Source organism: Schistocerca nitens, chromosome 2, assembly GCF_023898315.1.
Source record: "Schistocerca nitens isolate TAMUIC-IGC-003100 chromosome 2, iqSchNite1.1, whole genome shotgun sequence".
NCBI lineage: Eukaryota > Metazoa > Arthropoda > Insecta > Orthoptera > Acrididae > Schistocerca > Schistocerca nitens.
Window position 1 is genome coordinate 777,282,946 of NC_064615.1, and position 23,285 is coordinate 777,306,230.

Here is a 23,285-nt window from a genome sequence, read left to right on the forward strand (position 1 = left end):
CTGCAGATATATGTAAAGTGTAAAACATGAAAGTTGTGTAAAAACATTTACAGGTTCTGAAGTGTGTTGTTTAATGATTTGTACAATTATTCTTGGAATTATTTAATATTTCTGCACAAAATGGTATGTAAAGCCATGGAGATCTTAATGTGGAGGATTTCATAGACATTTAAATATAAAAAGTTTTAAATAAATAGGAACAACATCTGATCAAAAGTATCTGGACACCTATTCGTGGACATTAATACGGGGTGTGTCACCCCTTTGCCTCAGAGACTTCAAACATGGTCAGGTGATTGAGTGTCACTAGTGTCATACATCTGAAAGCAAGATTTCCACACTCCCTAAACATCCCTAGGTCCACTGTTTCCAATGTGATAGTGAAGTGGAAATGTGAAGGGACATGTAAAGCACAAAAGCGTGCTGGCCAACCTCGCCTGTTGACTGACAGAGACTGCTGATAGCTGAAGAGGGTCTTATGGTGTAATAGGCAGACATCTATCCAGGCCATCACACAGGAATTCCAAACTGCATCAGGATCCACTACAAGTACTACGACAGTTAGGGGGGAGGTCAGAAAACTTGGATTTCATGGTTGAGTGGCTGCTCATAAGCCACACATCACGCCAGTAAATGCCAAACGATGCCTCGGTTGGTGTAAGGAGCGTAAACATTGGATGATTGAACATTGGAAAAATGTTATGTGGAGTGACAAATCACGCTACACAATGTGGCGATCCGATGGCAGGGTGTGGGTATGGCAAATGCCCCGTGAACGTCATCTGCCAGCGTGTTTAGGGTCAACAGTAAAATTCGGAGGTGGTGGTGTTATGGCGTGGTCATGTTTTTCATGGAAGGGCTTGCACCCTTGTTGTTTTGTGTGACAATAACACAGCACAGGCCTACGTTGATGTTTTAAGCACCTTCTTGCTTCCCACTGTTGAAGATCAATTCAGTGATGGCAATTGCATCTTTCAACACAATCGAGCACCTGTTCATAATGCACAACAATAACATCCCTGTAATGAACTGCCCTGCACAGATTCCTGACCTGAAACCTACAGAACACCTTTGGGATGTTTTGGAACGCCGACTTCATGCCAGGCCTCACCTACCGACATTGATACCTCTCCTCAGTGCAGTACTCTCTGAAGAATGGGCTGCCATTCCCCAAGAAACCTTCCAGCACCTGGCTGAACATATGCCTGTGAGAGTGGAAGCTGTCATTAATGCTAAGGGTGGGTCAACACCATACTGAATTCCAGCATTACCGATGGAGGGTGCCACAAACTCGTAAGTCATTTTCAGCAAAGTGTCTGCATACTTTTGATCACAGTGTGTGTGTGTGTGTGTGTGTGTGTGTGTGTGTGTGTGTGTGTGTGCGAGTGTGTGAGTGCACGCACGCGTGTGTGCTTTCGTGCACGCGCGCGCACACACACACACACACTTTTTCACAAAATTATGAACTGTCCATCTGGTCATTGACATGTCTGTTTGCTGTATTCTAATTTGTGCATTGGTTGTGGTGTAACAACCATTTGCAATTGCAAGATATAAGGATGGGAGCTCCAGTTGTAGTACATACGTCCTATTTGTTCTACCTAAGTATCACATGTTAGGACTCTTACATTCTGTTCTGGCAGTTGTGACTCTTCGATTCCTTTGTTTTAATTTTTCACACCCATTTATTTGTTGTTTTCATTTTTGTCAGATGTCTGTGCAGCATCTTGCCTCCTCCCACTGTTCATCACATTTACTTGTGATGGTAATATATTCTTACCACATGACTCATATTTTATAACTCATGTATAGTATCACAACTGCCAAGACTACAGAAGGAGAACAGACTCTTCAGTGAACAGATGGAAAGTTCAATAGGACATGAGGTGGGTTTGAACATGAATCTCTGGGTTTGCAGTCCAACACCATGACCACGCAACCACGGCAGCATGATTTTGCACATCTTGAGCTTGGACCGTTAACTGTTTGTATTTTGCTTGTTTTCAAACAGTTCAGTACACCTTTATCCTGTTTGACCTGTCTTCAGTTTTTAATGCGCTATCCACTGGGCCATTTTAACACAAAATCTGAGAGAGGTGCACTGGGGAGTTTCACTTGTCAGGTGACTTCAAACTGACTCCCCATTCGAAGTCACCTGAACTTATCTGAGCGACCCATTCTGCTGTTACTGTGTCTCCACTGACAACACAATACTCCCCACCTCCTTTTATACTGTTGTATCTGCCTCTCATGACATGTAGTGGTGAATTCCACATTTAACAGGGCTGGCCAAGTACTTTCAATCAGATTGTGTATATAAGAATGAAATGTTACAGACTATATTTTAAATACATCAAAACCTAGAAATCTAAGTCACAACTCCCATGGAATCATAAATGCTATGATAAAGAATTAATACTTGAGAGTCATTTATTATGGTAATCATAAAGGTCTGTCAAAATGAATAAATACTTGAAAGTGGTTTATTATGGGCTGTGTTCTACAAGTCCTGTCTTGTTGAAATTAAATTTTCTGTTACTTTTATATCATTCACAACGAAAGAAATTGCACATAATACTAAAATCAGATTTCAGAATATGTGGACTCATCTTCTTCAAACTTCTCCAGATCTGTCAAACCAACCTTCAATTTTAATTTTATTAATCACATAGCTACAAATGAAGGGATCAGAAAAGGACAAATTTTGTTAAGATTAACAGGCAAATCTACAGTGAACTGAGCATCTCAATACGCAGGCAAGCATTGACTTTTTATACATCCTTTTCAAAAGCAACACTAAAAATGATCAAATATAGAAGTGCAACTAGTAAAATATATCTAAATAAGTTAAATCAATATGCAGAATAGTTGTAACATTCAAACACTACATATTTGCCTATTACTTATCTCAGAACAGAACTTTGCCATAAGAATTGAAAGAACTGTACTTACTGTAACAATTTTACAAGTGAGGAGCTCATATCTTTGGCTGTAGATCTTATGCTTTGCAATAACTTTCTGCACAAGAGGAATAAAGATTTGGTATTTGCGACCAAGTTGTGTGACGAGGGAACAGAGTGTCTCCATTGCAGTTGCCCGAAGCTCTGGTGACGAATCCAATGTACGGACTAATGGATGTATAATTCTTGAGGCAAAGTCAGAGAAATCAAGTGTGTCAGCAAGGTGATCCACAGTTTCAAGAGCACAACGTCGTACTGGAGTGGGACAGTCTGGTGCATCAAACAGCCGAACAACAGGTGGCAAGATGAGATGCAGGTAGTCATCCAAATTATTTCCAAACTTCTGAAGGGCATTGAGTAGCTGTAACAAAGAAATATAATTTCAATATTCAATGATACAGGGACAGACATATGTACACTTGTTGGACAGAGAGTGACAACAGAAAATCACAGCCAGAGTCAAAGTCTGGTACAATAGTGACACAAATGAAATACGTCATTTTACCCATATTACATTGTTAATGGGTGAATGAGGAATTATGAGTTGAAATATTAAACAAAAATACAACCTTGTGTATTCTAGACCTATTAAAAAAAAGTTTTTCTGCATTAAAATATACTGTTATCGGTTATAGATGCACTACATAGAACCGTAACACAGAAATTTTTGCTGGTCATCATTGTAGCTGAATGGTCAACCTGTAAGTCTCCTACATAAAGGTGCAGAAGTTTGGTTCAATTTCAAGTTGTAACAGGTTTTTCCTTTCTCTTCCTTGCCATAAGAAACACATACTATATGGAAAACATCCCTCTACTCTGATGAAATGCAGTCAATTTTTCACAGCACATGTGACAGGTATATCAACAAAAGCCACTTGTGGCAGCAAGTACGATATAGCTGACAGCAACATTTGCAGTTGCCCACCTAAATGGGATAGCTCTGACTTCTATAAATAATAATAATAATAATAATAATAATAATAATGAAAATAACGGTAACAATAATAGTATATTAATTCCAACACAGGTTATCAGAAGGGAGAAGATTATCAAAAGCTAATTATTCAGTCTACATAGCAGTAGCAGAATGAATACTGATGGTTTCTTATGATAATATTACTGGATTTTGACAAGGGGAAGTTGACCTGATGACACTCTGAGATCGATGCAGTTTTTAACACAGACTGGGGCCACTCAAAAGTAACTTTTGCAAAAGAGTTTAGGTCACTAGGATTAATTTATATATAAAAAATAATCATAATGCATATAGTTTCACATTATCATTCAGGCTGTCTTTTCCTGAACTCTGTTTTGACAATCTGTTGGGTGAGAAATGTCATAAAAGTATTCAAAACACACAAAACAATCTTCTGTGCCATGCTTACTGAATAAAAGACACTTTGAAGTATGAACATAGCACGAATAGAAACTTGGATCATATTCACGAAAAGCCATGTGTGTGTAATTTGTTAATGGTATGAAGCAGCATGAATGACACCATGAAACAATATGTGTTATGATTATCTATAACTGCATATTGTGTTATTATTGTGCATATTATTATACTATCCTGTACTTTTTGTAAAAAGTAAAGTAAATCTTCAAATTTATCACACACTTTTCACTATCCAAAAATAATTTAAAAAATGTAAGTGTTTGGGATCTGACTCGATAATTTCTTGGTCAGTAAGTAATCACTTTAATTGCTGTAATAATCTCCAACTGAAACTAGTAAAACATCAAAATGTGGTGACTGTTGACCTCAATTTTGTTTTGAAAACTAAAGCCTAGAGACTAAAACCCTGTGGACACATTTAGAGAGACTAAATGCTTCATCTAAAAGTAGGGAGCAGTAGAAGACTGAAACACAATACCGTTCAGGGGACATGGCCTTGTTTATTGATGGATCAAAACCAGATGAAGGTACTAGATCCAGGTTATACAGAGCGCAGTCTAGAGTAGAGAGTGCAATCACTTGAGGGAAGTTGGCCGTGGTACTCCAGGCGAAGATATTTGCTATCGAAGTGCACACAGAGGATTATCTATCCATGTGGTACAAGGATCATGGCATCTACATTCATTCAGACAGCCAAGCAACTCTGAAATCTCTATCAGCCGGAGCAACCAGGTCATAGATCATTGCAGAATGCCATGAATCCCTTGTGAGGCTAGGGGAAAGTAACAAGATAAACCTGCTGTGGGTCACTCAGGAGTTAGTGGTAATGAACAAGCTGATAGGAAGCCACGACAACTCCTTTTGTTGGACGAAAACCTGTCTTAACCATCACTAAGGTGATAGTAAAATCAAAACTATGTAGCTAGGTCAGGAGAGCAGCATGCACTAAATTCCAGAAATGAAAACACTGCAAGCTAATGATGCCGAAACCACATTTTAAGAGATGTTCTGCAATCGTGGTCTTGAACAGGAGGCAAATTAAACTGATGGCAGGATTAATGATTGGCCATGGGAACTTCAGGAAACATCTGCATAGAAAAAGAAGCCCTTAAGTGTAGACTAAGTGGTGCGGGGGATGAAACCACACCGCACTTTATCCTCTCGTGTCAAGCACTTGAAGCTAAAGGACACAAAATATCTGCTTCATTAAGTTCTGAAAAAATACTGCCTGATAAAGACCAAGTAAAGGGCTTCCTACTATTCTGCATGGGTGCTGGCAGGCTTTATTAGAGTGACAGGGAAAGAAACTGCACAATAAATTCAGTTTTGGTGGAGGTAGCATAGGGTTAAGAGCACTGTCGTTTTGTCTCCTTGAGTAAATCATATCATTTTATAACAGTGGTGGGCAAACGCTGCACGCGGCTCATGAGTGCACAGCACTGCACGTGTGCTGCTAGCATGTAATCGTCAACCGGGGCAGTGGCGACAGCCGGCAGGTTGCGGTAGTGTAGTGCCAGGCTAAGCTGCGGACGTTGATGCGAAGCGACCACTACGTAGTGAACATTGTATTTCAAGAACCAGAAAATGCTCAGTGAATCAAGGAAACAGAGAAGTGGAGGTTTGCTATCTTTTAAAAAGGAATGAGAGAATCATTTTTTTCTTTGTGCAAAAATGTGAAAATTCGAAATGTTTAATTATCTGGCAGTATTCTCGCTGGTCAGCGGAAGTTTAGTATTGAATGCCATTATAATAAATTTCACAAGGACGAGTACAATTTATTGTCACATTCTGAGCAGATGAGGAAATTGACTGAGCTTAAGAAGAGCGATCTGACGATACGAGATGAATGTGATGTAAGTTGCTGTTGTCACGAGAGATCTGCGACTTTCTTTCGTCTTGTCTCTCATCTAACTGATTTAGCATTTTATGGAGCACTGTTTTCAATTTTTCAGGACGACAACAATGATAGCCCAGCAGTACGTGCAAGTTATAAGATTGCGCTTAATATAGCGAGAGCTGGATAACCATTTGCTGAAGGTGAGTTTATAAAGGAGTGCATCAATGACGCTGCTGATTTACTTTGTCCACTGAATGCAAATCAGTTTCGAGCTATCACTCTTTCTCAGTGGACTGTAAGTCGTCATATAAATGCCATGGCAGGTGACGTTTACTGTCAATTAAGGAGTGCAGTGCAGGAGTTTATTGCTTTTTCCATCGCACTTGATGAGTCCACCGCGCAATTAGTGATTTATGTCCGCGGCGTGGACACTGCCCTGCACATAACAGAGGATTTTTTTAGATATGATATCTTTAAAAAACACGACCACCAGTGCGGACATCCTAAAAGCCTGTCGATTCAGCTGGCTTAAACTGGGAACGTTTGGTGTCAGTGACAACAGACGGAGCACCTACAATGAAAGGGGAACAAATGGGATTTGTTGGATTACTAAGAAAAAAAGCTACAGCATAGAGAAGAATCATTGTACAGCATCCACTGCATTTTGCACCAAGAAGTACTCTGTGCAAAAGCAGCAAAACTGGGGGACGTCATGCAAATGGTTATTCGGGCAGTTAATTATTTGAGATCCCATGGGCTTACACATAGACAGTTTGACACATATTTAGCTGAAATTGGGGAAGAGTAAAGTGACATACCATACCACAGTGAAGGCCGCTGGTTTAGCTGCAGTAATGTACTCAAAAGATTTTTTGAGCTGAGAATACCAATAAATCAGTTTTTAAAGGACAAAGGAAGGTACGGTCCCAAGTTAGAAGATCCAGAGTGGGTTGCCGACCTTGCATTTTTAGTGGACATTACCAGACACATGAATGCATTGAACACAAGTTTGCAAGGAGAAAATCAGCTAATTTGTGAAATGGCTGGAAAGGTGCAAGCTTTCAATAACAAGCTTGAGCTGTGGGAACGACAGCTCTCATCAGGGAATGGAGTGCATTTCCCTACTCTGTCTACTGTGCGAGAATAGAATTGCAAAGACTATGTTTCCGTACTTAGTGCAATAAAAGAGGAATTTCTCAAGCGATTTGGGGATATATCATATTTATCTCAAGCTTTTGAATGGTGCTCGAGACCATTTGCTGTTTCTGTAGATAATATTCATCCCAATTTGCAAATGGAATTAATAGATCTACAGTATAATTCTCGTCTGAAAGACAAGTTCCTTTTGGCAAGACGTGTAATAGACTTTTATCACGACTTTCCACAGCAAGAGTATCCTCGTGAAGCCGCGAAGATAATGTCAATGTTTGGCTCGACATACGTTTGTGAGAGATTTTTTTTCTGTTATGAAAATTAGTAAGTCTTGGTTAAGATCAAACATCAGTGATGAAAATTTATGTAACTGTTTGCGTTTGTCTGTACGTAGAAATTTTGTTCCAGACATTAATCGTATTGTAAACTCCACCTGTGATAATTAAATAAAACGTATCGTAGGTAATAGGTACTCTTTCAAACCATGATTTCTTTCAAGCACTCCTACTAACCTTATTCCTTCATTCAATAAAGCAAGCTAGGAAACAAAATGCATTATGGAGGAAGGAGCGAAGAGACAGTATGGTGGGGAGGGGAGAGAAGCGGGTGGTCAACTTGCCCTTGTGTGCACGCAGAATACCCGTTAACTGCACACGAGCAAGTGCACCGCACACGTGTAGGATTCCTACCCACCCCGTTAAAGAGTGTAACTGAAAAATCATTTACACTATATACATGTATAATTGTCAATCTCGTTTAGTCATTATATATCTACACGTAGAATTTCCACACTGGGTTTCAAGGCGGAAAGCTGTGTGGTTTTTAGCAAAATATTGTAGTTGATAATAAATATTGTGCTTTTCACACTTCTGAGAAGGGAGCAATGCCTGTGATTGTCCAGAATTAAAAGACAAAATACAGGCTCAATACTAAATAAGATACAAGTAATATAATTATTAAAACAATAATAAATTATTTGATAGGATTCATCAACAAGGATAAAACTAGAATTCTGCTAGTTAAATTGGACAAAATGCCATACATTAATATGAAAAAATGTGGCTGTTGGTGAACAAAAAAAAAATTTTGCTTGTGATGCTGCAGAACGATAATCAGAGTAATGCAGAGTTTGAAGCTGAGTATGTAATACATGTACCCATAAATTACCATAATCCATTCATCATCACCATCTTCTAGAGGAAAAAAAAACAACAACAACAACATGTGCAAAAGGCATTACTTGACTTTCTAAACTTCTTGAAAAATGAATTGCATTATAAAGGTTGTCCATAAAAGAATGTCCAAGCTATAAACTTTGATATTATCAACTACAAGCTTTGTTGCAGCTGAATGGCAACCCCTGAGTGTAAAGCATTTTGTGTTCTGCAGTTTGCTAAGAGCGAATCTGTCATTTCAGTTCAATGGGAGTTTCATTTAAAGTTTAACTAAGATTCCCCATGTGGTAGAAACATCCACTAATGGTACAGTCAATTCAAAATTACTGGATGGGCGTGTCAAGGGAAAAGCATAGGACAACCGAAAGTGTCTGAAGAGGATGTTGACTGTGTCAGAGCACCTTACCTTCATAGTCTTAAAAAGTCTGTTCAGAAAGCAAGTCTTGAACTTCAGTTGTCAAAGACGACAGTACGGAAGGTTTTAAGAAAACGTTTACAGTTGGTACAAGTTTTAAAGCCAGATTACTATTGTGTACTTAATAGCATTACAAATGAAGTGTTGCAATAGGTGTTCAGTGATGATGCAACTTTTCATGTAAGTGAGAAAGTAAGTATTCACAATGTTCGTATCTGCAGTCAGAACATCCTCAAGAAGCTGGGCACTATCAAAGAGATTCCCTAAAATTAAATGTTTTCTGCACTTTGTCCTGATGTAAAGTGTACAGACAATTTTTTTTCACTGAAGCTACCATAACAGGTGTGGCTTATATGGATACATGGCAAGACTGGCTCTTTACCCAATTAAAAGGTGAACCTAAAACTTTATTTGGAAATCAGATGGTACCCCTCCCCACTGGCATCTCTTTGTATGAGACTGGTTGAACACTGAAGTCTCTGATCACTGGATTTGTTGTAAAGGTCAATACGATGCAGCTCTTTTCCGCTGGCTAAAAGTGAACTTCACCTGACCTCACGCCATGATTGTGTCTACTTTCCGTCACTAACTAACAATTTTTCAGAGTTGAGACACAGAACTGAAGAGGCTATGGCTTCCTTTACTCTGGACTTGATAAAATAAAATTATCGTATGGCATTGTTGGCCGGGAGGCCCCATCCGGGGAAATTTGGCTAGTGAGTGCTAGTCTTATTGCAGATGATGCCACATTGGGCAACTTGCATGCCAGTGATGAGGATGAAATAATGATGAGGACAACACAACACCCAGTCCATGAGCTGAGAAAATCTATAAATAATAAATAAATAATTCTTTTGTCCAAGATAAAGGTACTGCATATAGCTTGTGATGAAGCAAGCTGGAATACTTTTACTTCCCCTCTTGTTTTGTGATCTGCCTCCTTAACATTCATTTTTTCATTAATTACCATTAACATATGTGAGTATAATCTGCATTTTCATAAAAGAGAAAGGCTGGCCCTCAGTTTTAAAGAACAGAACACCAGATCTAATTTTGTGCTTAGTTTTGTGTATGTAATTAATTTCCTGATTTATTTCAACTATTCCTAGTTAATATCTTTGTTATAGGGTGAAATCAATAATTGTTTTGTGACTTAAATTCTGTTGTTGACTTATAAACAAATATAAACTCTGTACTAATTATAAACATTTGGAAGACAAAACACTAGCATCTTTTAAGTATTTATTTGGCTCTATTCAAAAACATGTTAGCAAAGCCAGCCCTTAATTAATTCCAAAGTAATTACCAGTTTTGTCAAAAGCATTGTTTGCATAAATATATATGTTAATTTCATCATTTAAACAAATAATTCGGCCTAACCCTTGTAGTAGAAGAAACTGTTAAAAGGAATGAATTTTAATTTTTTGATGTATTCAGTTAATTTAATGAGTGATGTTTTAATTGTAATTTCTGTAACTTAAACATCAAACAATGTATAGTTTCAGTACCTATTACTGTGATTATATATAAATGACCAATTTTTGATCCTGAGACAGTCAGTCCACAGCCAAGTTTCAGACGAGGAACCCGTATTGGTTAGATCAACAGCAATGCATCAACTTAAATGTGAAATAAGTGTAACATTACCGTATTATGTGGCAAGAACTGTGAACTGTGTGGTTCAGTTTTTACTGTGCATAGATATTCAACAGTAAGCTATTGTAGCAGTAAGCTGACGTATGCCTGAAAACTATTAATGGGGCTTATCGAAAATTAAACAACAGTGGACTGGCCATATTAACTGCGTATGTTGCGGAGTTGCGAACAGTGAAAGTAAATGAAAGTAAAGAATTGTAAAACGCAACTTTGCACCTGTCGGCTACATTATTTGCAGCAGTCAGTGTTGAAATCCCCCCCCCCCCCCCCCCATTTTTCAGCCAGTATCACAATGCAGTATGTCGACACCGAAGATGATCAACGAAGAAATAAAGCAGGCGAACGTCATAAGCTCCTAATTTAGTTTTCCACTGTATCTTGAAGCATACTTTATTAAAAACCTCTGACGTTATTTCTGCAACTTTTAACATCCCACAGCAACTACAAAAATAGAACACCAAAAGTCAGCAATACTAAGAATTGGAAATATTGCCCTTTGCATAGTTTCTTTTAATTTTTTTTCATACAAAAGTAACATATTTACCTTCACTGTCACAGCCCTATCCTTGCTCACATCATGTGCAAGAACGCGAAGGATCTGAGGCATCAGCTGAGGAAGATAGATCTTGAATTCTGCTCCCAAAGCCACAGCTATATGTTCTGCTAATAAAATTAATGTTGTCTGCAAGGGACTGTTTATAGTCCAAAATTCCTGAAACATACATCACTTTCATCCATGTTTGTTGAATAACAACAGCAGAAAAAAATTGGTATGAGCAAACAATCACTTATAGCATATAGGAGGCATTGAAAACCACCTTCATCTTCTTTATCAAATTTCTGTTCCTGATGAACGCTGATACACAGTACACAGGACACACATGTATAAACACACTCACTCTCTCTCTCTCTCTCCTCTATCTTCTATCTATCTTCCTGACTATCTATTTTTCTCTGGGGATTGTGATCTAACTGCTGAGAGAAGTTGTCTTAGCAGCAGATGGGAACTGAATTTGTCTTCATACTAAACTTATTTTAAAAGGTATGTAAATAAGAGATCTGGCCACACAGTAAAACATGGATTACAGTCAGTTGAATTTTAAAATTTATAACCAAATGCATCCCTTAAACTTAAATACATTCCTTAAACCTGAACTTACATACCTTTATCAAGGTGAATATGTCATCAAGGTAATTTCTGATATGCTGTCTGACTATAGCTATCAGAACTGCCAATTGTTGGAATAAAAATTCACGGAAGTTGACATCGGCTGTCCGCACCACATTGAGAAAACTTGGCATTACTTGAGAAATGTATGGGACACATTTAATACCAAGTGATTTAAAGATAAATGTCACAGCCTGAAATATAACCATAAGGCTTATAAGTACTTGTAAGAAGAAAAATCCCAGTGGTTTGTCATGTTCCGATAAACAGTTATTTCAAGTTACAGGTATATTCATTATTCCCAAAATAAGATAATAGGACTTATTACACCGTATATATTTTTTGTTAGTAGCATAAAAATAAAGCAGTACACTAAGATATCGTTCTACTACACTGCTTAAGTGTGACAATGTTTAAGCAGTTTGTGTGTGTGTGTGTGTGTGTGTGTGTGTGTGTGTGTGTGTGTGTGTGTGTGTGTAATGTTCAAGCGATGATGATAAATGTATTAAAATATGTTCAATTGGTGAGGTATATTTAAATATATTTACTATGATATTATGTACTATGAAAAATGTAGCAGAGTCAATGACAATACAATGAAGTAAAATATTACAAATCTTATACTTCTGATAGATTTTTCTGCTAGTCACAATCTAAATATTACAAAAAGTGACAACAAGCTGCCAAAATTGAAACAAGTAACAGCAGAATGTACAGCAGCATACAGAGTAAAATGTAATGCTTTCACACTTTCATAGCTGTATGAACCAAAGGGAAAAAGGATAAAGAAAAAAGTGTTAAAGTGGCACAAGTAGTAATAATATAACTTGAAATACTGTTACAGTGTATCACATAATTGGGCGAGGACTGACTAGGCAAAATCATTTATTTATTTGCTACTTGCACATTCTGATTTTTTTCAACAGAATGCAGTCCTTGATGTACACGTTGTACCTGCAATACTGCACTGTGTATATGAAATGAACATATTTTATATGAGTTCATGTGATTGCAGATTATTTACATTCCATGCTCATGTAAACAGTAACTGGTGCACATGTTTGGTTTTTACATAATAAATACAAACAATATCATTTTAATTTTTAACAATATGACATCCAGCAATTTGAAAACAAATGCTGTCCTTATGGTCTTTACTCTGAAAGTACAAACAATCAAAAAGTTTGTTAGTGTAATTTCTTGACATAAACTAAGGCTAGGACAGTATTTAAAATATGGGTTAAGTGGTATACTTCACTGAACTGTTCGCATTACATACTAATTTAATGGCTTCATGGAAGACTGTCTTACCTGCACAACCATTGTGTGATGTTGTGACAGTGTTGGATCGCGTATAATCCTCATCAAAGTTGCTATAGCTATTGCTGGATAATATTCTTCTAGCGTTGAGGAACTCATATTCACCAACATTTCGCTAGTGGACAGGTCTGCGGTAACAAAGAAAAATACATATGAAGCTTGCTGTTCTGTTAATACAAAGAATTTTCTCATGGAGGTAATGACATTTAAGAAATTAAAACAAGAAAAATTATAAATGCATTTAATTACAATGAACATGGATGGTTTTTATAAAATAACAAACTATCACACTGAAATAAAAGAAAGCAGTCATTAACCAAAAACTTAAATTGGACATCACAATGATGTACTATAGCCTATTCACAAATGAAAGCAGTCTGCACAGGTCGAAGTACGGATGGAGATTGCAGTGTTGCAGATTCCAAGTGGCATTTGCGGTATGCACATAGAGGGGTTTTGTGCTTGAAAAGAACATATATCCTGCAAATTATGGTTCTCACTTCTTTATGTAGAATGTGTCACTTAGCACCATCATCAGCTAAGACAACATGCACCAAATGGAATAAAAATTCATTAAATAACTCGAACAACCATGTTTAAAGATCACACCTGCTGTGATATTCACAACAGAGATCTCAGAACCCCACTGAACACTCACTGGCTGTCAGACAATGCATGATGTTGAGTGTGCAGAAAAGCATAAACTTTATTACCATCATTTGTGACTCCAGCTAATGGTCTAATTCAAGTTAACATGCCACTCTTCTTTTTCTTTTTTTACTGAACTCTAAACATTTTTTCTTTTAGTGGGATACACATCCACACAGTACTTGGCCACACTTTCCCATCTGCATAACCCCAAACAGATTCAAAATAATTTAATATAAATTACAAAAAAGGTTACAGAAACCCTTATATCTCACATAATCCAGGTGGTGCAACTGACATTATAGTCAGAGAGAAGTCTTCTGAAGTAAGAATGATTTCAGGTGTGCCGCAGGGGAGTGTCATAGGACCGCTGCTATTCACAATATACATAAATGACCTTGTGGATGACATCGGAAGTTCACTGAGGCTTTTTGCAGATGATGCTGTGGTGTATCGAGAGGTTGTAACAATGGAAAAATGTACTGAAATGCAGGAGCATCTGCAGCGAATTGACGCATGGTGCAGGGAATGGCAATTGAATCTCAATGTAGACAAGTGTAATGTGCTGCGAATACATAGAAAGATAGATCCCTTATCATTTAGCTACAAAATAGCAGGTCAGCAACTGGAAGCAGTTAATTCCATAAATTATCTGGGAGTACGCATTAGGAGTGATTTAAAATGGAATGATCATATAAAGATGATCGTCAGTAAAGCAAATGCCAGACTGAGATTTGGAAGAATCCTAAGGAAATGTAATCCGAAAACAAAGGAAGTAGGTTACAGTACGCTTGTTCGCCCACTGCTTGAATACTGCTCAGCAGTGTGGGATCCGTACCAGATAGGGTTGATAGAAGAGATAGAGAAGATCCAACGGAGAGCAGCGCGCTTCGTTACAGGATCATTTAGTAATTGCGAAAGCGTTACGGAGATGATAGATAAACTCCAGTGGAAGACTCTGCAGGAGAGACGCTCAGTAGCTCGGTATGGGCTTTTGTTAAAGTTTCGAGAACATACCTTCACCGAAGAGTCAAGCAGTATATTGCTCCCTCCTACGTATATCTTGCGAAGAGACCATGAGGATAAAATCAGAGAGATTAGAGCCCACACATAAGCATGCCAACAATCCTTCTTCCCATGAACAATACGAGACTGGAATAGAAGGGAGAACCGATAGAGGTACTCAAGGTACCCTCCGCCACACACCGTCAGGTGGCTTGCGGAGTATGGATGTAGATGTAGATAGTATTGAATAATTTGAACTGTCAAACACAAACAGAAGTTCACCCAGTAACACTAATAATTACCACCGGTAAGGAAGCATAAAAATAGTTGGAACTTGTTTCCACACTACTTACTCAAATAATACTAATGATAAAATGCAATCAATCACCTATAGTTGACTGATGTATGGCACATAGAAACAGGCTACAAAAAGCAGTATTTACATTAGCTTTCAAGCTCTGGCTCTTTCTCTAGCAAAAGTACACACATTCACAGACACCAACCAAACAGACATCCAGACATGTACACCCACATCCGCGGTGAAACTGACTGTTGATAATCAATTGCTGAGAGCAGTTGCCTGGGCAGATGGAGGTGGGAATGGGGTGTGGAAGATACACGAGGCAAGGAGGGGTAATGCGATAGTGTGAGGCAGGTTTTTCAACAGATAACTCAGCAGCTGCACAAAAACATGAAAGGGGTTGAGATGGTAGAGCATATAAGTGGTAGACAGAGAGGGGGTAGTGAGGGGAGGAAAGTAGAGGAAGGTGGAGATGAAGAGGGAGACAGGGAGGGAAGAGATAATTGGGGAGATGAAGAAAAGGGGGGGGGGGACTGTGGGAGGGATGGAGAGAGAATCAGGGGGGCGGGAGAGAAAGGGAGGGAGAGAGAGGAAGGAGATGGGGAGAGAGGGAGAGAGGGGGAGGGAGGGAGGGGGAGAGAGGGAGGAAGGGAGAGAGATAGAGAATGTCTGCATGGGGGAAGCGGCAGGAGAGGTGGTGAGAGAAGCCGTTACATGGTCTGGATGGAGAGGGAGTGGTGTGGACGGAAGAGAGAAGGGAAAAGTTAATGTTAGGTAGCAGGTGTGCAACCGATGGTCTAGGGCTAGTGTCTCTGACTACTTATCAAAACTTCCTGGGTCCTGGGCTCAAATCTCACCATTGCTTAAATTTTGAATAAAAAAATCATCAGCAACAGTAGCCTACGTCATCCAGTATAAGAAGTCAATCTCATTCTGCCAACTGCACTGTCAAAGAGAGTGGACAAGTGGACAGAGGTTCAGGGCACTCTCTTGTCCTTGAAGTGGGAAAGTGCCCATAAATTTGATCATCAGGATGTAGAAGGGAAAGGAAAACATTGCCTTAAAGACACATAATGTATATCCACAGGACACGTGGCCTGTAACTGAAGAAGTGTCATGATGATCTCTCCATTGGCAAAAGATTCCAGATTTGTCCGTCATTTGGGTCTCTGGGAGGGGATTGCCAAGTGGAAGGTGACCATGAGAAAAAGACTGAGTAACTACCGAAAGGGTAACATTCTACAGATCGGGGTGGGAAATGTTAGAAGTTTGAAAACGGTAGGGAAGGAAGAAAATCTGAACGGGAAATGCCAAGACTCAATCTAGATGTAGGGGGTTCAGTGAAGTGAGCAGAAAGAAGACAAGGATTCCTGGTCAGATTAGTATAGGATAATATCAGCAGCAGCAGAAAACAATACAACAGGAGTAGGATTCATTATGAATAGGAAAGTGGGGCAGAGAATGACTTACTTTGAACAACTCAGTGATAGAGTTGTTCTCAACAGAATCAACAGCAAACCAGAACTGACAATAGTTCAGATATACAAGCTGAATCTGCAATCACAAGATGAAGAGATACAGAAGTTATTTGAGGATAATGAACGGATAATTCAGTATGTGAAGGGAGTTGAAAATCTAATAGTCATGGGGGACTGGAATGCAGTTGTAGAGGAAAGAATAGAAGAAATGGTTATGGGAGGATATGGGCTTAGTAGTAGAAATGAGAGAGGAGGAAGACTTCTTGAGTTCTGCAACACATTTGAGATAGTAATAGTGAATAGTCTGTTAAAGAATCACAAGAGTAGCAGTTATATTTGGAAAAAGTCAGAAGATGTGGGAAAATGCTTGAAGTTTTCTGAGGCTATAAATGAATAGCTCAGTAGGCAGTTCAGCTGAAAAGGAATGGACATCTTTACAAAGAGCAATCACAGATACTGGAAAGAAAAGTGTATTTACAAGGAAGGTACACTATTTGATCAAAAGTATCCAGACACTCCCAAAAGCATATGTTTTTCATATTAGGTGCATTGTGTTGCCACCTACTGCCAGGTGCTCCATATCAGTGACATCAGCAGTCATTAAACATCAAGAGAGAACAGAATGGGGCGCTCTACGGAACTCAAGGACTTCGAACGTGGTCAGGTGATTGGGTATCACTTGTGTCACACATCTGTACCTGAGATTTCCACACTCCTAAACATGCCTAGGTCCACTGTTTCCAATGTGATGGTGAAGTGAAAACATGAAGGGACATGTAGAGCACAAAAGCGTACAGGCTAACTGTGTCTGTTGACTGACAGAGAGTGCCGACAGTTGAAGAGGGTCTTAATGTGTAATAGGCTGACATCTATCCAGACCATCACACAGGAATTCCAAACTGCATCAGGATCCACTACAAGTACTATGACAGTTAGGCGGGAGGTGAGAAAACTTGGGTTTCATGATCAAGCGGCTGCTCATAAGCTACACATCACACCAGTAAAAACACCTTGCTTGGTGTAAGGAGCATAAACATTGGACGATTAACATGCGAAAAATGTTATGTGGAGTGACAAATCACGGTATACAATGTGGTGAACCGATGGCAGGTTGTGGGTGTGGCAAATGCCTGGTGAACGTCATCTGCCAGCATGTGTAGCGCCAACAGTAAAATTCGGAGGCGGTGGTGTTATGAGGCAGTCGTGCTTTTCAAGGAGGGAGCCTGCACCCCCTGTTGTTTTGTGTGGCACTATCATAGCACAGGCCTACATTGATGTTTGAAGCACCTTCTTGCTTCTCACTGTTGAAGAGCAATTCGCGAATGGTGATTGCATCTTTCAACACGATCGAGCACCTGTTCATAATGCACGGCCTGTGGTGAAGTGGTTACATGACAGTAACATCCCTGTAATGGATTGGCCTGCTCTGAGTCCTGACCTGAATCCTACAGAACACCTATGGGATGTTTCGGAACACCGGCTTCATGCCAGGCCTCACCGACTGACATCGATACCTCTCCTCAGTGCAGCACTCCATGAAGACTGGGATGCCATTATCCAAGAAACCTTCCAGCACCTGATTGAACATACTCCTGCGAGAGTAGAAGATGTCATCAAGGCTAAGGGTGGGCCAACACCATATTGAATTCCAGCATTACCAATGGAGGACACCAGGAACTAGTAAGTCATTTTCATCCAGGTGTCCGGATACTTTTGATCACACAGTGTAACTGCAAATAAACTATGGATAATAGAAGAAATACTTCAGTTGATCAAATAAAGAAGGACGTACAAAAATGTTGAGGGACATTTAGGAATACAGAAATACAACTCACATTGGAATGAAATAAATAGGAAGTGCAGGGAAGCTGCACGAAAAATGTGATGAAATCGAAACCTAGATGATTGTCAGAAGGACTGGCTCAGCATATAAAAAACTCAAGGTAACCTGTTGTGAAATTAAAAGCAAGGATGGTAACATTAACAGTGCAATAGGTATTCCACTGTTAAATGGATAGGTGAGAGCAGACAGGTGGAAAGAGGACGCTGAAGGCCTCTATGAGGGGGGGAGCTCATCTGATGACGTGATAGAGGAAGAAACAAGACTCAACAGGGAAGAGTTAGGGGATCCAGTATTAGCATCAGAATTTAAAGGAGCTTTGGATGACTTAAGATCAAACAAGGCAGAAGGGATACACAACATTCCATCAGAATTTCTAAAATCAAGAATGTGTGAAACTGGAGAGATACCATCAGGCTTTTGGAAAAACATCATCCGCATAATGTTAAAGATAGCAAGATCTCACAAGTGGGAGAATCATCACTCAATCAGTTTACCAGTTGCTGACAAGAGCAATACGCAGAAGAATACAATAGAAAACTGAGGACCTTTTAGATGACAATCACTCTGGTTTTAGGAAAGATAAATGCACCAGAGAAGCAGTTCTCACATTGCGCTTAGTAACAAAAGCAAAACTGAAGAAAAATCAAGATACATTCACATGATTTGTTGACCTGGAAAAAGCATTTGACAATGTAAAATGGTGCAAGACATTCGAAATCCTAAGAAAAATAGGATTAAGCTAGAGGGAAAGATGGATAATATACAGTATGTACAAGAACCAAGAGGGAACAATAAGACTGGAAGACCAAGAATGATGTGCTTCGTTTAAAATGTGTGTACGACAGGGATGTAGTCTTTTAGCCCTACTGTACAATCAATATTTCAAAGTAGTAAAGACGGTAATAAAAGAAAGGTTGAAAAGTGGGATTAAAATTCAAAATTAACAGATATCGATGACAGATTCGCTGTGGGCATTGCTACCATCAGTGGAACTGAAGGAGAATTACAGGAGCTACTGAATGGAATGAACAGTCTAATGAGTACAGAATAAGGAATGATAGAAAATCAAATACATACAAACATAATGAAAAGTAGCAGAAAAAAGAATAGTCAGAAACTAAACTTAAGAATTGGGGGTCATACAAAGTTAAGGAATTCTGCTATCTAGGCATCAAAATAACCCATGATGGATAGGGCAAGGATGACAGAAGAAGTTGACCAGCACTGGCAAAATGGGCATTCCTGGCCAAGAGAAGTCTACTAGTATCAAACACAGACCTTACTCTGAGGAATAAATTTCTAAGGATGTACATTTGAAGTGCAGCATTCTAGTGTAGTGAAACATGAACTTTGGGAAAACCAGAAAAGAAGAGAATTGTAGCATCTGAGATGTGGTGCTACAGAAGAAGATTGAAAATAATGTGGACTGATAAGGTAAGCAATGAGGAGGTTCTGCACAGAATTGGCAAGGAAAGAAATATATAGAAAACACTGAGAAGGAGGAGGAACAGGATGATATGACATCTGTTCCACATCAGGGCGTAGTTTCCATGGTACTTACATGTAGCATTCGGCCACAGCCTTCATCAGTAAAGACACACACACACACACACACACACACACACACACACACACACACACATGCGACTGACAACTCCAGCACCTCAGGCTGGAATACATCATCATGTGGAATGCAAGCAGCAATCTGGAGTGGGGTGGGAAGGGGAAGGAGAAAGTATAGTAGTGTACGGGTGGGGAGAGAGATGAATTATGTCTGCTGGAGTGTGTAGTGACTAGACTCAAACAGGCACAGCATCAGGAGTCGTGGGTCAGAGGGGTGGGGAACAAAGGAACAAAAAATGAGAGGAGCGAGGAAAGACAGGCAGATGCATTGGCAGAAGGCTGCAAATAAACAAGGTGGGAGATAAGAATGGTGAGGAGTTGATAGGACGTAGGAGGAGGAAACTGTTGGGCGGAGAGTATGGGGACAGTGTGTTACCTGCTTTCATAGGTGGCCTGTCCCTTGATGGATAGGACAAACCTGTGACACGACTGGAATAGGAAGTACTGGATGGGTGGATTGGGCAGGTTTTGCACCTGGGTCTTCCACAGGGATATGATCCTTGTGGCAAGGGGTTCGGATTGGGTGGCATAGGGATGGACTAGGATGTTGCAGAGATTGGGTGGGCGATGGAACACCAGTTCAGGGGATGGGGGTAGGGGGGGGGGGGGGAGTGTCTCAGGTAGGATGTCCGTCATGTCAGGGCACGACGATTGGTATTCAAAGCCCTGGCAAAGGATGTGGTAGTTGTTCCAGTAAGGGGTGGTACTGGGTGACAAAGGGGACACTCCTTTGCAGCTGGTTTTGGGAGGGGGGAGGGTGCGAGGATCGGGATTGTGAGGGGAAATGGTACGTGAGATCTATTTGCAAACTATGTCTGTCAAGTCATTTACCAGAATGATTAATGGAAAATCTCATATAAAGATGTGAAACAAATACTAACAAAGAGATAGAGGGGCTGGACAGTACTTACCTCAACTCAGTACAGCCAATAGATACCCAAAACAGAACAGAAAATTTACGTATCCTAGCTTTTCGAACTTTGTTCCTTCGTCAGGGAGGAGAGAGGGGAAAAAAGGGGAGGAGGGAAAATGGATTCAGTTGCTCACAACCCAGGTTATGAAGCAACAGGGGAAAGGTAACACGGAGGGTAGCAAAGATGGAGGCATGGGTGTCAGAGGGAAGCCAAAGATATTCTACTGTAAGTACTGTGCTAGCTTCAAACCAAAGAGGATGCATACAGAAGTAAAGAGGTATATAGTATAAAGATAAACACAACTATGTAGGATGAAAAAATGTGTGAATGGCTAAAGAGGAAAGGGAAAGAGGAGAGGACTGACGAGTAAATGGGAGTTGTGTTTATCTTTATACTATATACCTCTATACTTCTGTATGCATCCTCTTTGGTTTGAAGCTGGCACAGTACTTACAGTAGAATATCTTTGGCTTCCCTCTGACACCCATGCTTCCCTCTTTGCTACCCTCCCTGTTTACCTTTCCCCTGGTTAGTCATGTGTGCGTGAGGCATGCATGCTTGCTTGTGTGTGTGTGTGTGTGTGTGTGTGTGTGTGTGTGTGTGTGTCTTTACTGAGGAAGGCTGTGGCTGAAAGCTACATTTGAGTGTCTTTTAATTGTGCCCGTCCGCAACTTGACATGTCTTCTTTACAGTAAGTAGCAGTCTATCTTTTTCTACATGGAAGACAAAGATAGGAACACATCTAGCAAACAATTGAGGACATAGGTTTCAATTGCTTCTCTGAAATGAAAAGCTTGACACAGGAGATGAATTCATGACAGGCCACATCAAACCGTCATAAGATTGATGACTACAAAAAATAAATAAATAAATAAATAAAATGAGAGAGAGAGAGAAAAAGGGAGAATACACACATGAGGTGGGGAGGGGGGGGAGGGGCATTGGTGAGATATGGCAGTACATGATCTCAATGGAGAAGGAGTGGCGTTGACAGAGGAGAGAAGGGAAACAGGTTGGTGGAGGTTTAGACCAGGGGGATTGAGAGAGTGCAGGATATGCTGGAGAGACATTTCCCATCTGTATAGTTGACAGAAACTTGTGCAGGAAGGGAGTATGCAAATAGCTCATGTAGTTACACAACTGATGAAGTCATTCATGCTGTTGTGCACAACGTGTTCGGCAACTGGATTGTCAAATTTTCAGTTTGCTCCAGTTTGGCTGTGGCCATTCATGCACACAGACAGTTGTTTACTTGTCATGCCCACATAGAATGCTGCACAGTAACTACAGCATAGCTGATATATTACACGACTGCTTTCACATGTGGCGCTGCCTTCTATAGGGTAGGAAATGCCCGTTACTGGACTGCAGTAGGAAACGGTGGGTGGGTGTATGGGGCAGGTCTTGCATTTGGGTCAACCACAATGGTATTACCAATGGGGTGCAGGATTGTAATAGGGATGGACAAGAATATTCTGTAGGTTGGGTGGGTGGCAGAACACTACTTTGGGTGATGTGGGCAGGGTTTTCGGTAGGACATCCCTCACCTCAGAACACAATGAGAGGTGGCTGAAACCCTGGTGAAGGATGTGGTTGAGCTTTTGAAGGTAAGGGTAACACTGAGCAGTCAGAGGAGAGTTGATCGGTAGCTGGTTAACTGGATTAATGACGCCAGAGGAGCAGGTGGCACAAGAGAGTTGTCAGGCTCTAGTACGGTTATCGGTATATTTCAACAACTTCTGCTTTCTACTGCGGACATGGTGTCCATGGATGTCGAGGATGTAAGGAAGAGATATTTTGAAGTGGAATGGGTGACAGCTGTCAAAGTGGAAGTACTGATTGTGGTTGGTGCACTTAATATGAACACCTGTATTTATAAAGGCATCTGAGAGGTGGCACTGACCTGTGTAGAAGTCTTACTACTTCCTAAATGTCTCACCTTTAGCTCGAAACCCATATTTAATTGTGCTGGACTTGCAAAGGACCTTGTTTCTTTTACTCATTCCCTGCAGTGAAAATATTTCTTTGGCAAAACCCCACTGAAAACAACCATCCAAAAACCCAACAAAGTACCTTGTTTAAAATAGTTTCAGTCTCCCTCCAACAGTGACCCTCCTCCCCTTACACAGTCATCCCACGGTAAACTTTCAAGAATTCCTCACTTTTATCTGGCTACAGCTTCCTTTCCTAAATCCCTACCCAGTGACTACGACATCACTCCTATGGAACATACAGCTATCTGTAACCTGAAGACCAATCCAGACCTTATCCTCCTTCCCACAGCCAAAGGCTCCACCACGATGCTCATCAATCACAGCAAGTACATGGATGAGGGTCTCCACCTACTTTTCAACAGCTCTGCATACAAATGTTACAACTATGATCCCATGCCAT

The 23,285-nt window shown here is 40.0% G+C and overlaps 1 protein-coding gene across 2 annotated transcripts in view; it reads right to left on the bottom strand.

Annotated features, from left to right (window-relative positions):
• LOC126237023 (serine/threonine-protein kinase mTOR) overlaps positions 1 to 23,285 on the bottom strand; it is a 281,416-nt gene that overhangs the window by 149,778 nt on the left and 108,353 nt on the right. For both annotated transcript variants that reach the window (XM_049946767.1, XM_049946766.1), the window contains exons 16-19: positions 13,071 to 13,207; positions 11,756 to 11,953; positions 11,136 to 11,303; positions 2,953 to 3,321 (exon numbers count right to left, since the gene is read on the bottom strand). In XM_049946767.1, coding sequence (XP_049802724.1) covers positions 2,953 to 3,321; positions 11,136 to 11,303; positions 11,756 to 11,953; positions 13,071 to 13,207 — 872 coding nt within the window. The remainder of the gene's footprint in view (positions 1 to 2,952; positions 3,322 to 11,135; positions 11,304 to 11,755; positions 11,954 to 13,070; positions 13,208 to 23,285) is intronic.